The sequence below is a fragment of the Vigna radiata genome, chromosome 1 (assembly GCF_000741045.1).
Source record: "Vigna radiata var. radiata cultivar VC1973A chromosome 1, Vradiata_ver6, whole genome shotgun sequence".
Taxonomy (NCBI): domain Eukaryota; kingdom Viridiplantae; phylum Streptophyta; class Magnoliopsida; order Fabales; family Fabaceae; genus Vigna; species Vigna radiata.
In genome coordinates this window covers 33,928,425-33,943,241 of record NC_028351.1, presented here as the reverse complement: position 1 = coordinate 33,943,241, position 14,817 = coordinate 33,928,425, and the positions used below count along the sequence as shown (strand labels likewise).

The 14,817-nt window shown below is 31.0% G+C and overlaps 2 protein-coding genes across 3 annotated transcripts; both read right to left on the bottom strand.

The window, feature by feature from the left end:
* Positions 1-2,506: 2,506 nt before the first annotated feature.
* LOC106768831 (heavy metal-associated isoprenylated plant protein 39-like) lies at positions 2,507-3,847 on the bottom strand. 2 transcript variants are annotated; one of them, XM_014654185.2, is made up of 3 exons: positions 3,797-3,847; positions 3,218-3,293; positions 2,507-3,089 (listed from the first exon to the last, which is right to left on the bottom strand). In XM_014654185.2, the coding sequence occupies exons 1-3, from the start codon at positions 3,800-3,802 to the stop codon at positions 2,767-2,769; spliced, it is 405 nt and encodes a 134-aa protein (XP_014509671.1). In that variant the 5' UTR covers positions 3,803-3,847; the 3' UTR covers positions 2,507-2,766. The 2 variants fall into 2 exon arrangements, with proteins under 2 accessions (XP_014509671.1, XP_022634754.1); XM_022779033.1 differs by lacking the exon at positions 3,797-3,847 and adding an exon at positions 3,373-3,494.
* A 1,180-nt stretch (positions 3,848-5,027) lies between these two features.
* On the bottom strand, positions 5,028-6,290 carry LOC106763688 (heavy metal-associated isoprenylated plant protein 39). Its single transcript, XM_014647855.2, has 3 exons — positions 6,132-6,290; positions 5,743-5,818; positions 5,028-5,617 (listed from the first exon to the last, which is right to left on the bottom strand). Exons 1-3 carry the CDS (start codon positions 6,135-6,137, stop codon positions 5,307-5,309), a joined length of 393 nt encoding a protein of 130 aa, XP_014503341.1. The 5' UTR covers positions 6,138-6,290; the 3' UTR covers positions 5,028-5,306.
* Between the last annotated feature and the right edge of the window lie 8,527 nt (positions 6,291-14,817).

The following is a 14,817-nucleotide window of genomic DNA, read 5'->3' as shown; positions in this document are numbered from 1 at the left end:
AAATCTTACATTATATTTGAATACAATATATCATCTTATAATAAGAATCAATGACATATTCCAAAGTGTCAAAGTGCTCCTAAGAAATTAGATGATATAAATATATAAATTCTTTTGCATTCAAATAGTATAATTCTTTTAAGCTTTACAAATCATATATTCAAACTCTCATGTTTTCTTGAAATAAGTCTCAATAAATTAATGAAATGAAATATAAATATTTTGAAACACTATTTTATAATTAGTTTTCCTAATTTTTTTACACAAAAAAGAGAAGTAGTTACAAATTGGAAAAAAGAAGAAGAAGAAGAAATAGAGCTTTTATTTTTGGATCATAAATACACTCTAAATATATATATATATATATATATATATATATATATATATATATATATATATATATATATATATATATATATATATATTACAAGTTTAACCATAGTAAAAGTAATTTTCATGTGAAAACTCAATACATTTTCTTGAGTAACTTTGTCTCCTCTTTGGGCCCATTTTATATTTACACCACCATCAACGTCCCTTTCATAATTAAGTGTTTTAGAAGAACACCATTTCCTTTATACTGCATCAATTAAGAATTTATATTTGATTCATATTTTAGTCATATTGGCGTAAGCTATTTTGTAATACTCAAAATCTTATTGGTTAACGTCCAACAAAAAGCTGTCGTCATTCACCAGCTTGATCATCGATGCCCATAATCAGAAAAATCTATCCTCACATTTCGACATGCTCTTTCTTTGTTGTCACATAAAGATTCCTTTTTGTTGTTGATGTCATAGGATCTAACTTTTTCATAAATTTGTGCTAAATTTCTCTACGGAACCCAACAATTCATGTATAAAAAACTTACATTATCTTAAATTTAAAACTCTAAAAGAGTTTATATGTATATTTTTTAAGTTATTGATCTCACACATCTCTACTATATTTTGCTTTCCATTTATTGCACACTTCAATTCTTGTTACATCTCAGTTCTGTCCCACGAACATTGAATACTATGGAAAAAAATGTGAACTAACGACATGACTGACTTTGTCTTTGTAGGCCCTCCAAAGAATTCTTGTGTCCTTATTTTCCCACCACCAAAATATGTTATCTTAATCATCTTCTTCAACATTTTTAATTATACTAATCAGCTTAGAATTCAACCTCAAGCAGTGTTAAATTAGGGAATTATGTTGTCGTTGTCAAAGATTATAGTCGCAAGTTGTAATCTTGGTTTTTATTTTCTCTAAGGAACTATGTACACTGATTTTGTTGAAAGTATCTCAACGGCTAATTTTATAATATATGAGTAGAAGGAAACTTTATTTGAGGCTTATTCTTGATAGTTTATATTTTCGTTAAGTATGTTCAATTTGGTTTTAATTTTCTTTTTATGTTTAATGTTGTTCTAAATAATGTAATTTTTGTTCAATTTGGTCCTTTTTACAAACGACTTTTAAATAGTTAATGATAAACAGTCCGGTCCAGCTATGCAATAAGTGACACATCACTCTTGACACGTCATCATCATCTCCTACCTCCAGAAACTGTAATTTCCCCTTAACCCTAACTGTCGTTGCCACGCTCACGGCCAGTCACCATCTTCACACCTTAATCATCAAATATTTCGAAACCCTAACTAGATGGTCGTGCTGCCACCACCGCTGTTCATCTTCTCCATCCAGCAACCACCCAGAAACACCACCATGACCATCTTCCCCTTCCTCCACTGTGAATCGCCATCAATATTTTGTTGCGACAACCATGATTACTTCAACGAGACAGCAAGCCATGCGCAAGCTCATCTTCTCCGTCAAGTCTTCAACCTGCAAAGGAAAAAAAAGCCAATTGGAGCAGAATCGCTACCGCAAAAGCACTATTCTCCATCAATCTTCATCTTCTCCAACCATCGCGAAGCTGCTCTTCAAACCTGCAAGTAGAAAGAAACCAAAGAAACCAAATCGCAGACAAACAACCATGAGCCAGATTCACATCGCCACGCTCCTGCATTTCGAAACCCATGCAATTTTCCTCTGGCGAGGGCGTAGGCATAAGAAAGCCTTCCCCCTTACATTCAGAAACCCTAATTTTTTGGGTGGGGAAAGGACTGCCACATGGTAGTCTTTAATTGGCTGCGTCATGTTTTAGTCAAGGCAGGTCAACATTAATATGCACATCTGCATTGTCTGCCGTTAACTATTTAAACGCCATTTGCAAAAAGGATCAAATTGAACAAAAAATACATTCTTTAAGACAACATTGAACAGAAAAAAAAAAAATTGGGACCAAATTAAACGCACTTGACAAAAATAGGAACCATCAGGAGTATTAAGCCTTTATTTTACAAGTCAATTTTATGAGATTGATTTAAGTTTAAAGTCCACTTCTTAACATGTATCAGAACTATGTTTAGAACCTAGACCACCTATTAATGTCTAGTATCAAATTGAAGATAATTTCTATACCTACTCAGTGCACCTGAATTTAATAAAACCTTATAGCAATCATTCTAAAATTTTGAACACACTGTATTACACAACAAAATAATGTACATAATATACTTATCTGCTTCTAGACTTAGCAAAGAAAGAAAAAAAAAATGGAAAATTCTAAAAGAAACATGACTCTCCTTCAACTTACAGCACTGTCTTCTTTTATTCTTTTTTTAATGTTTTAATTGCTTAAATTTAGTTTCTAATAGATATCATAATCTAATGTAATTTGTTTAGTATGCATTGAACTCCGTGATATTCTAATACTTAGCAAATAACACAAGAAGCACATGGATTCTCTTCCACTGTTCTGTTATAGTAATATGGATATGGTTGCTGTCTAATTTGGTTGAAATAAGCTTCATAGATCTTCAAAAGTTGCGCATATTCCTCCTTTGGATCTTTCTTGGATTCTGGTTGTTTCTTGGGTTCTGGTGGCTTCTCTTCTTTCTTTGGTTCCTTTGCAGGTCCAACTGAAAGTATGTCTGCATGACACAATTTTTTAAGCTTTATGGCCACTTTAACAGAATCAACATCCCCAATTACAGTCATTTTATTGTCCTTCATGTCCACAGAGACGGACTCAACCCCTGAAAAAATCATCCCAAAAAATTCAATTTTTTGTTCTATCTGGTTTTACCCTTGAGCAACAAACAAATCATACAAATAAAACAGATAATTAGCATGGCAAAGATGGTTGAATGTTGAGATTCCTTACCCGAAATGCCAGATACTCTCTGCATGGCCTTTTTTCTGATTTTGTCATCTTGGAGATCCACCTTTAGGACCACTTTCTGTCAAACAAAATGCAGACAACTTTTAGGAACTATTGTTGTAAACAGTTCTAAGCACGAAGATTCCAAAACTAGTTACGACTTCAACGGTAAAAGGAACAAGAATAGGAAGATTTGCAATTTGAACTCTGAAACTTGATCTAAACATTTTTTAGTATCAAACAGTAGTTAAAGAGAGCTGAACTCAAATTTGGAAATCATGTTTGCAAATTGAGGATGGAAACAGAGCAAAACTCAAAATTTAAGAATTGAGTTTACATGTGATGTTTCCTAGAATGACGCCTTTTACAGAAGGATAAAGATACTTAGACAACATTTTCATGACAACATTTGAACATCATAAATCATCATACATGTCATTGTGTGATTGGTCCATGGTGGTGTCATTGTGTCATTTGGACCAATCAATGACACATATAATAATGTCAAATATTGTAAAAAAATGTTGTCTATATATCATTACCCTTTATAGAAGAAAACTTGAAAAAGGGATAAATCATTACCATCATAATGATTCAAAGATGGGAGCTTTTGGGGAAAACTTGAAGAGATTGTTGTAATTGAAGTGTTAAAAACTTGAAGATCACAAGGTACTTATATAGTCAGTCCATGAGAAATGTATGATAGAGACAAGTACCTATACATCCGTTTTAGACCCCAAAATTCTTATGTTAATTGCCACGAAAGAAACATCACGGACATATTCAAGATAGTATACCTGCAAATCTGACTCCTAAATATCTTTGAAGCTCTCATTAGTGTAAGTAATGTCTCAATAATTATATTTTTTATTAAGATTGGTTTAATTATAATCTAATTCTCTTGAAGTCTTATTATTAATTTGTTTACATTAATTAATTATTTAACTAATTTTAATCGTTAGTAATATTTTTCTTTATGTACCAAGCGTCAATCACACTATTAGGATTAGTATTTTTCAGTCGATATATACCATAACAATATGTTTTTAAATAGTTCAATTGGATAACAATTAGATTATGTTATCATTTCAGAATAGTAGCTGAATCCTACTACATATCCGTATTTGAACAGCTTAGAATTTGACTAGTTATTAAAATACAGGTTAACTGTGTTCTTTTTTTATACTATTTAAAAAAATTGTTTTTAAATTAAATTGCATATTTATTTTATTTTTGTATTTTACAAAAATTGTGTAAATATTTTTTCAGTAAATGATATGTAAATATTATAAATTTTATTTGTCAAAAGAAAAACTTCATATAACTCATAAATTCGTATGATAAGGTTTATACTAAGGCAGTTTATTATAATTTAACCATATTTGTAGTTGATACATGATCTTCAACCACACTATTCAAACAGTTAGAACAAAACAACAAAGACTAAAGCCTTTCAAACTGTTCCAATATTCCGTTCTCATCAGCTTGTGTTTTAATGCCTATGCAATTTCTAACACTGCCATTAAATTTAAAATTTACATCTCCAGCCTTTCAAAAACCTCTGTTTTTGTCTTATCAACGATTCTGCTCTGGTGCCAGCTTGCCATGTCTAATTCTCAAAAAGACCAATACCAACCACAGATTTAAGAGTTGTACATATAATGCGTTAAAAGTTCCACGTCAACCAAAAATAAAGTTAGGATTAATTTATAATACATAAACAATGTAAATTTCATCAAATAAATTATCGATTTTTAAGTCGATTATGTAAGGTTAAGTAAGACTTAGAAACTACTTTCTAAGGACACTAGAATTTAATAAAACCGATTTCTCAGTTCTTAATTCTATAGAAACCATGCTATAATTTTGAGCACACGGTATTACACCACAAAATAATGTACATATTACATTTCTCAACTTTTAGAAGTCTGTTTTCTTCTGAACTTTTACTAGAAGAAAGGCCAAAACTTACAAAGAAAAGAAGAAAAATGGAAATTCCAAATGAAACATGACTCCCCTTCTTCAACTCAAGCCACTGTCTTCTTTTCTTATTCTCTTTTATTATCCCTTAAAATCCATGATATTCCAATACTTAGCAAATAACACAGCCAGTTGGATTCTCTTCCACTGTTCTGTAATAGTAATATGGATATGGTTGCTGTCTGGTTTGGTTAAAATATGCTTCATACACAGCTTCAGCATATTCCTCCTTTGGATCTTTCTTTGCTTCTGGCTTCTTCTCTTCTTTCTTCGGTTCTTCCTTTTTCTCCTCCTTCGCAGGTCCAACTGAAAGTATGTCAGCATGACACAATTTTTTAAGCTTTACCGCCACTTTAACAGAATCAACACTCCCAATTACGGTCATTTTCTGGTCTTTCATGTCCACAGACACTGACTCAACCCCTGAAAAAAATCACCCCAACAAATTCAATTTTGTGTTCCATCTGGATTTGCCCTTCAACAACAAAGCAGAAACAAAGCACAGACAATTAACATGGCAGAGATGGTTGACTGTTGAGATTCCTTACCCGAAATACCAGACACTCTCTTCATGGCCTTTTTCTTGATTTTGTCATCATAGAGTTCCACCTTCAGTACCACTTTCTGTCAAACATAATGCAGACAACTTTTAGGATCTTTTGTTGTTACCAGTTCTAAGCATGAAGATTCCAAAATAAGTTATGACTTCAACAGTTAAAGGAAAAAGAACAGAAAGTTTTCAATTTTGGGTATCAAACAGTACTTAAAGAGAGCTGGGCTCAACTTTTGATATCATGTTTGCAAATTGAGGATGGAAACAGGGCAAAACTCAAAAAATTTAGGAATTGAATTTACATGTGATATTAGAGTGATGTGTTTCTAGAATGATGCCCTTTATAGAAATCATAGAAAACTTGAAAAAGGGACAAATTCTTACCATCATAATGATTCAAAGATGGGAAATTTCTGGGGAAAAGCAAAGAAGGGAAAGAGGGTTATGAGGGAGAAGTTTTGGAGGAGGTGAAGAGATTGTTGTAACCTGTAATTGAACTGTTTAAAACTTGAAGCTGAATGGGGAGTTATATAGTACATGAGAAAATGGTATAATAGGACAAAGTCAACTTAAAGTAGTGTTTGGTTGGGTCATTTAGTCAGCATTGTACATCCGTTTTAGACCCCAAAAGTCATTTTGGGGTCTACACTCGGTTTTGTTAATTGCTACGAAAGGAACATCATGGACGAATTCAAGATAGTGTCCCAGCAAATCTGACGTCTGAATTTCTTTGAAGCTCTCTCCCACTCTGCCTCATTTCTTCGAATGTTTCTCCCGGTCTAGATTTTTTTTATTTTTTATTTTTAATTTTTTACCGTGTTTTCAGAATATATTAGTTAATGTATTAAAAATTTAAAATATTATTGTATGGTAAGGTATATGATTCGATTGGTTAGTTTGTAAGCTCAAGCTCTTCATTCATGGAGAGCTAGTTTCTTTGTTGTTGGGGGATTGATGTAGCCACTGATCTCTTATGCAAATTACCGTTTTGAATGAATATATGTCTTTTTCATTAATAGTTAGTGTTTAATTTCTTCTCTTAATGTTTGTTGTGAAGTTGCTACCCATGACATGATTTTAGGGTTTGCTTGATATTGAGAAATGTTGGGTAAATATGGACTTGGATTAAACACCTAAAGGAAATAATATGTAGGGATAGAATAGGACTTTTGATTGTCTTAAATATCAGTTCTTAATGCGAAAATAATTGTTAGGTTTTCCAAGGGATTGGAGCCTAATGAGGAAGTTTAGGCTCTCTTTACCAAGGGATTGGGGTTTGAGTAAATTAGTATATTGACATTGACATATTAATGAAGAGGAAGTAGTTTTCTATACATAAGAGTGAAGTAGATGAAATCATACCCCCAACAATATCATTTCATATCATTTCAAATCTTTCCATTTCCAAGTGTTTGAGTATCCAAGATCACTTTTACCATTTATGTTTCATGTTTACTTTTACCATTTATGAGTATCTAGGTTAGTTGGAAACTATACAATTGTTTGGTGACACAAGTCTCTTAGGAAACGATATCCGGTCGTACTGATTTTATTACTTGAACGGTTTGGTACACTTGCCAAAGTCACAACAATAAGTATGATGGTTTGACAGAATCCAAGAATTAACGCATGTGGCGTGGTTAGTATGAGGCAAGAGAAGGACAAAACCTTGAAAGATTTTATGAAGAGGTATATGAGACAGCACGAGTGTTACAAATGTCAATCAAACTTTTATCATGAACAACTTGTCTTCGTGCCTAAAAGCTAGGCCATTTCCATGTAGCCTATGTGTTAGACTGCCTAAAACTGTAGACGGACTCTAGGAAAAAGTTGCTGAATTTATCTGCATTGAAGATATGCGAATTTAGCGGAAAAAGCAGCAACAAGAAGCCTCTACGGGAGGAAAGAAGAAGGACAATAGACGATCATTCGACAATAATGACAAGGGTGGGGGTTCTCGTCCAAAGGATTTTCCTCGAACACCCAAGTTTAATCATTATACGACTCTCAATGCACCTATTGCAAGAATTCTCAATGAAGCTCTTAGTGCTGACCTCCTCTCGGTCAAAAAGGCTCATACACCTAAAAACACTGATGGAAAGAAGCACTACTGATATCACCAAAACCTGGAGCACACTACTGAGGAATGTGTAACACTAAAAGATGAAATCAAAAAGCTTATCCGGACGGATCATTTTAATCTATTAATCTATTAATGTTTTATTTATTTATCACATTCATTAAATTATTTACAAACTTTTACAAATTTAATATTCAAATCTTTCCACTTTCAATTCTTTATCCTTAAAAACAAAGAACACCATTTTTCCCTCATTTTCCTTTCAAATCCGTCTTAATTTGCTCTCTGAAATCATTCCTTTAAAACAAACACAAATAATGATCATATTATACATTTTTCTTCATAACATCTTCTTAGCATTATTTTTGTAATTCAGAAAACAAGACGAGAGAATAAAGATAAGAAAGGAATTACCTGAAAATTTAGAGAAGTAAGCTTAGAGATTATTAACATTGACCAAAAAAATATAAAAATTATCTTTTATAATGAAAAATGTCAAATTATTTAAGGTTTGCTAAATTTTAGAATACAAACTCTCAAAGGACACATATTACTTGTGTTTCATTTTAGTATAGTTTCCGCACAAATTAGGGATAGAAAACATAAAACAAAGGTTGAAGAAAATAAAGCATATATCATAGGCAAAAATTAAGAAAAACAAAAATAGACCAATCCACATATTCAAGAACTAAACAATTCTCTTATCATAGTTCTCTAAAATTTAGATCCAAATTTAACCAATTAGCTAATTCATTTAATCAAATAAATTGGTTATGAGTGAACAAACTCAGAATAAAGAACAAATAAAGAACGATTATTACAAAACTCAATTCTTCTGGTTTGATCTTTCCATGAATCAATTCTTAGATATTTTGTTCTTCACATGAAAAATAAAAGCATAGCACAATAGATAGAAGATGAGAAAATGAAAAGTCAAAACAAAAATGAGAGAAAAGGAGAAAAATCAAAACTTTGAAATTTGACAAACGAATTTTTTTTTGGTTTAATACCTCTTTTGCTCCCTCTTTTGGAAGGGTTTGTTCAAAGTGGTCCTCCCTTTTTTTTTAAAAAGTTCACTTAAGTCCCAGCTTTTACAAAAACTGAGCAAATAGGTCCTTTTTGGTAACGGCGTTAACTTTGTTAACGACAGAACTGCTAGGTGACTAATATCTGATGATGTTGCATTGTTATGTGTTTTAAAAAAGTAAAAAATTGTGACGTGTAAATTAAAATAGTTAGGGTTAAATTAAAAAAATGAAATTGGGATAAATAATTAGGAATTTGAATTGTTCGAATTAGGGATTGGAATTGGAAAACTTTCTTATGAAACTGTAGGGGTTCATGGAAATTGGGAATCAATTGCACATGGCAATACAATTTGAAATTGGGAATTGATTAGGGTATGAGTGGGTTTTTCCTGAAAACGGGGACACTGTTGCGGTGAAGAGGTGCAGTCATAGTAGTCAGGGGAAGAATGAATTTTTGTCTGAGTTATCTATCATTGGGAGCCTGAGGCATCAGAATCTGGTTCGACTTCAAGGGTGGTGCCATGAAAAAGGGGAGATTCTGCTGGTGTATGACTTGATGCCCAATGGGTGTTTGGACAAGGCTTTGTTCGAAGCTAGGACACCTCTTCCATGGTCTCACCGGCGCAAGATTTTGTTGGGCGTGGCCTCTGCCTTGGCCTACTTGCATCAAGACTAGTAATATAATGTTGGATGAAGGGTTCAATGCCGGGTTCAATGCCTATTGTTCCAAGAACCAAGCCTTCCACAGGTTTCAGTACTTCCCACTCTTACTTACTGATGAGCTTGCAAGATAGAGTATCTGACTATGATGGTATAATCACCATTTCAAATTAGGATTCATTCACAATTTCAAATTGTATTGCCAATCTGTGCAATTGATTCCCAATTTCCATGAACCCCTAGAGGAAGTTTTCCCAATCCGAATCCCTAATTCGAACAATTCAAATCCCTAATTATTTACCCCAATTTCATTTTTTAATTTAACTTTAACTATTTTATTAACTATTTTAATTTACACATCACAATTTTTTATTTTTTTAAAACACATAACAATGCCACATCATCATATATTAGCCACCTGGCAGCTCTGCCGTTAACGCGTTACCAAAAAGGACCTATTTGCTCAGTTTTTGCAAAAGCTGGGACTTAAGTGAACTTTTTAAAAAAGGAAGGACCACTTTAAACAAACACTCCCAAAAAGAGACCAAAATATGTATTAAACTATTTTTTTTTCTCATTGCTTAGAGCACATTTATGTCTTATATAGACTTTGAAAATTGAAGCAAACGTGGACAATTATGGATCTAATTAGGTTTACAAGGTCAATTATAAAAATTTAAGTTAATATGTGAAAAGTCTAATTTGTATGGATTCTTTTATAAAAAATAATTATGATTATATATTTAGAATATTTTAGATACCAATAATTTAAATTAATTATTATAATGACTGATTTCTTTTTTTATCTTTAGAATTGATTGATATTTGAAGATTGTTTTTGTTGATAACAATTTAATTTGAATTTCTTCTATTAATTTTCTTTTTAGATTATTTTAAATTATTCTAAATTATTTTAAAATCATTTTACACTTTTATTTTTTTTTTCAACTAATTTTTTATTTTAAATTATTATTATCAATTAATAAATCAAAAAAATACATCTAAAGACCGTAACATCCTACTTTAATATTCAACTACTAAAAAAAACATTACATATTCAATATAAAGAATAGATAACTCAAATAAATATATAAATGTTTACTCGAATATAACTATGACACCTAATATATATAAATATATATATATATATATATATATATAAAAGAATCCTATGTCATTAAGAGTAATATTAAATTAAGTCCAAAATCATAATTATTTTTCAAAAACTTATAGAAAACTGAAATTAAACGGTCTATTCTAAGCTTTATCATTATTCTTGTCCTGCACTAGATCTATAAGAACATTCTCATCTTTTCATATTATTGAGGTAATCATCGTAAACAAGAAAGACGAACAACTAAGCAAATAGAAGTGAAAGGATAAACTAATGTGCCAAAAAGAGCAATCATACAACATTTATAGATAGATTTTAAAACATATAAGCATTCATATCCACAAATTCTAAGATATGAAATCGTTCATACTGGACCTGACCATCCATATACATGTATTGATATCAAGCTCTGACGAGTTATGCACTTGTGTTGACTTCCATTGCCATGTAGAGTAATTGTCAATGAGTTTCATCTTACCACACATAAGGTTAGTCTATTCCCATCTTAAGCCAGCGTAAAGCCCCTATACGAGAACTTCCTACTTCTTTCACCATATATTTAACCCTTCTCTACTTTGAATTTAGTGGTTATTAGAGCGTCAAGATAACTCCCAATCTATGTATCAATATACAGTACTCAAACCATTACAGGAAATTTCTCCTTGAAATCTCTTCCACCAAAACCATACATTTTTACAACCATGCTAACAATCCATAATTCATATCAAACATACCTCATATCCATAGTAAAACCTTCTCAAACAACTCAAGGAGAATAAAAAAAGTTACAAAAATATACATTGATGCTCAGAGTGCCTCTTAATGTTAAACTATTTACGCTCAATGGTAAGTCCTATCGCTCAGTGCCATTTTTCTTGCAAAAATTCACATTCAATGAAGCACATCTTTCACTCACTGAAAAGAAATTAAATAGCTCCATACTTGTAGTGAAAAGTGGCAGTTAGTGGTGTCTTGCCATCGCCCAATGCTAAAGCACTCACATTTTTTTTGCACGCTTAGCGGTCTAGAGCTAAAATGATCTTAGACTTGCACAATGACTACGTAGCCCCAAACCATTTGCAAAAATGGTTTTCTCAATGATGAAAATGGACATTCAACAGTCTGGAACAAAAGTGCTTCCAGACCTTCACAACCAAGTTTGCGCTCAAAGCCACACTAGTAGCGCTCAACACCATAACAGAAAAAACAACTTCCATTATGTGATTTGGGTAACTAGGTGTTCAAATGACCAATTTTGTATTTCTAACTTAGTGCTTAGTTCAAAATTAGGTTTCAATGTCAGAGAGAACACCACTCTGCCAAAATTGTCAGATCCTCGGTCCCTTAGTAAAACATCAATTCAAACAAATTAGAAGTAACACATAACCAATGTAACATGTTCATATTACTCAAATATTATACCACCAATATCAAAAATCAATTATAACCTCAACCAGATCAAACATGTAATTCAACAATTTTCAACACATCTAAATTTCTAAAATAAGATAATTAGCTTTCCTTATCTAATAAATGACCAAACAACTCTAAGGGTCCTAAATAGCTTCACAATATAAACATGATCAGATACACGATTAGGACCACAGATCAATACAGAGTCTAATAAAAGACTCAGGTCACACACGCAACGTAGAACCGTTCACATGCACAAAAAATGCACAAACAAAAGAAAAGAATAAAAGATATCTCGTCTCAAGAATTACTTTGGTAATTTTTGAATGTTACAATCTTTAAAAAGAATAAAAAATTTAGAAAAAAAAAGTTAAAAAAATGGTGTGATTTAAGATAATAAAACTCTTTCATAAAAATATTATTTATACTATTTAAAATATAATATCAATTTTAAGACATGATTTTTTATACTATTACAAAAAACAATTTTAATATTATATCAAAAAAATAAAATATTAACTTTACAAAATCAATCAAATTTTCCAATTTTTTTTTTTATTAAACTAACTGACTTTATTTTTATTTTTTTAAAATTATTTCAAATTATTTAAATGAATACTCCGCATATGTTTTTTTAACTAAACAAAGTTCTATGGTTACATGTGTTTGAGACATTTGTACATTATAGTCAAGTCAACTCAACCCAATAGAAGGGTTCTTCTCTATAGTGAAGTTTGTTTTCTAGTACTCAATACACGTTGTGTCATCTTAAAATTTTTTCCACCATTTCGCCGTAGAAAGTGAAGAACGGAAATTTTGTATTTTCCAAAGTGTAATCGTTGAAGGCTGTTTTCTTCAAATTTTACTGTCTGTGACGTCATAATTTCCAGATTGTCCCACGTTGTCGTTCAATCACCAGAAACTCTTCTTAGAAGAGTGGTCCTTTATTCATTCACACAGGCAAATTGATGACACTCATTTGATATCCTTTACGTGTCAATTTTAATATCATGTTTAACCTGTCAAAGACTGACATTTTATTTACTTTTTATTTTTTTACCATTTTATATTAAATTTCCGAATAAAATTTGTCACAAATATAAAATAAATATCTTTAATAAATACTATAAATAATACATATAAATGATTAATTATTCATTTATTAATGGATATGAATATTATTAATATATTTCAACTATAAATACTCGTAATATTTTAATAATTATTAATGAATTTTATTTGAGTATTTTTTATTTTAATGATTTAAATAAAATTATTAATATTTATATATTTTTATTTTTTAATTTAGATTTATAATATTGAAATTATTTTGTAAAAAATTAATTTTTTTAATTTTTTATTTTGTATAACTTATTTAAATTTATGTTTTTTAAAATATTAAATATATTTGTATTAATATCTTATTAAATAATTTGATTTAAGTTATATTTAAAAATTATTTTTTTAGCTAAGTATATTTTAAACATTTTCTTTTAAATAATTTTATTTAAATTTTTAGAAACCTAAAATATAAAATATTTGTAAGTATGAGTAAAAGAAAAATTATTGTTGTCTCTATCACTACACCCGTCGCTATCGGTGGCAGCACCATCTACTGCTATAGGTAGAGCCATCGTCTACCACTGTCAATATCGGACTTCTAGTTTCGACCGACGATCATATGATTTTGATCGCCTTTGTCAGGAAACCACTATGCCATTAACAACGCCTTCATCTGAGCTCCTACACACTCTTAGCACCCTTTAAAGTTATGGATTTGCTCACTTTTTTCGTGGTGCATTGTGGCATGCCTAGTAGCAATTCAGAGTGTCGATGTCACTCGTTTTCCTCCTTCACGTTCATCGTGTGTTGTCACACGTCTCATCTCCTCTAGGCGGCAGCTATTTAGAGCATTGAGGTTGCTCTTTCTCCTTTTTTGCCTGGTGTCTTGATTGGAGAATCTTGGATTTCTTAATATTTCTCTCTCCTATTCATCCATGGCTTCTTCCGCTGCTGTTTCTTCTGACCTCTTTTTTTTGTCACCTGCGTTTGACTCGTTCATATATGCTTTTTTTCCATGGAAAATATGGTTTTTGTTAGTTCATTTGTAGTCGTGGTGGCTCTCCAACAATTACCTCTTTATCCACTGGTGGTATTCTTCAAGGACGATTTGCAAGAAGAGATTTACATGGAGTAACCTCCTAGATTTTTTGCTCAAGGGAGTCTTTTAGGTTGGTATTTCGTTTTCTATATCGTCTTGCAAATCATTAGTAATTTGGTGTCACTTGAGTGCAGAAGTAAATATTTAGTCTTTATGGATTATATTAGTAACAAACTTGGTACATATGATTTGTATACAATAGCATGAGAAAGATTGTTAGATATATTATCTTTATTTTATATTTATCTTTTATCTTTAGTTTGTTTGTTATTATTTCTTATTTGTATTTTAGACTTAATCTATATTTCTTTTATTATAAATAGAGAACCCTATGTGTATATTTAACATAAAATAGATTAATCTCATGTAAAATTTTTACTATATTCTATATAAAAGAATCATAGGAATTTCGGACAAGTTAAAATAGTAACAAAGTTTTTTCAGATGGGCATAGCAGATATACCCCTACCCTGCCGTAGACGAGATTTAACCCGTTGTCTTCTGTGCTTATATCAACCTTTATGGTAATTTATAATAATATTATCATTGATGTAAACAAATTTTAAATTGTATTAATACACATAAATAGTAATAAATTGATAAATCATGAATAA

What these genes read in the sequence shown, in the direction of transcription:
- LOC106768831 (XM_022779033.1), bottom strand. Translation starts at nt 3,441, where the DNA reads ATGTTTAGATCAAGTTTCAGAGTTCAAATTGCAAATCTTCCTATTCTT. An exon ending in TTCCTTTTACCGTTGAAGTC is followed by an intron (nt 3,294 to 3,372) that starts GTAACTAGTTTT and finishes TTTGTTTGACAG; the next exon opens with AAAGTGGTCCTAAAGGTGGA. An exon ending in GAGAGTATCTGGCATTTCGG is followed by an intron (nt 3,090 to 3,217) that starts GTAAGGAATCTC and finishes TGATTTTTTCAG; the next exon opens with GGGTTGAGTCCGTCTCTGTG.
- LOC106763688 (XM_014647855.2), bottom strand. An exon ending in GAGAGTGTCTGGTATTTCGG is followed by an intron (nt 5,618 to 5,742) that starts GTAAGGAATCTC and finishes GATTTTTTTCAG; the next exon opens with GGGTTGAGTCAGTGTCTGTG.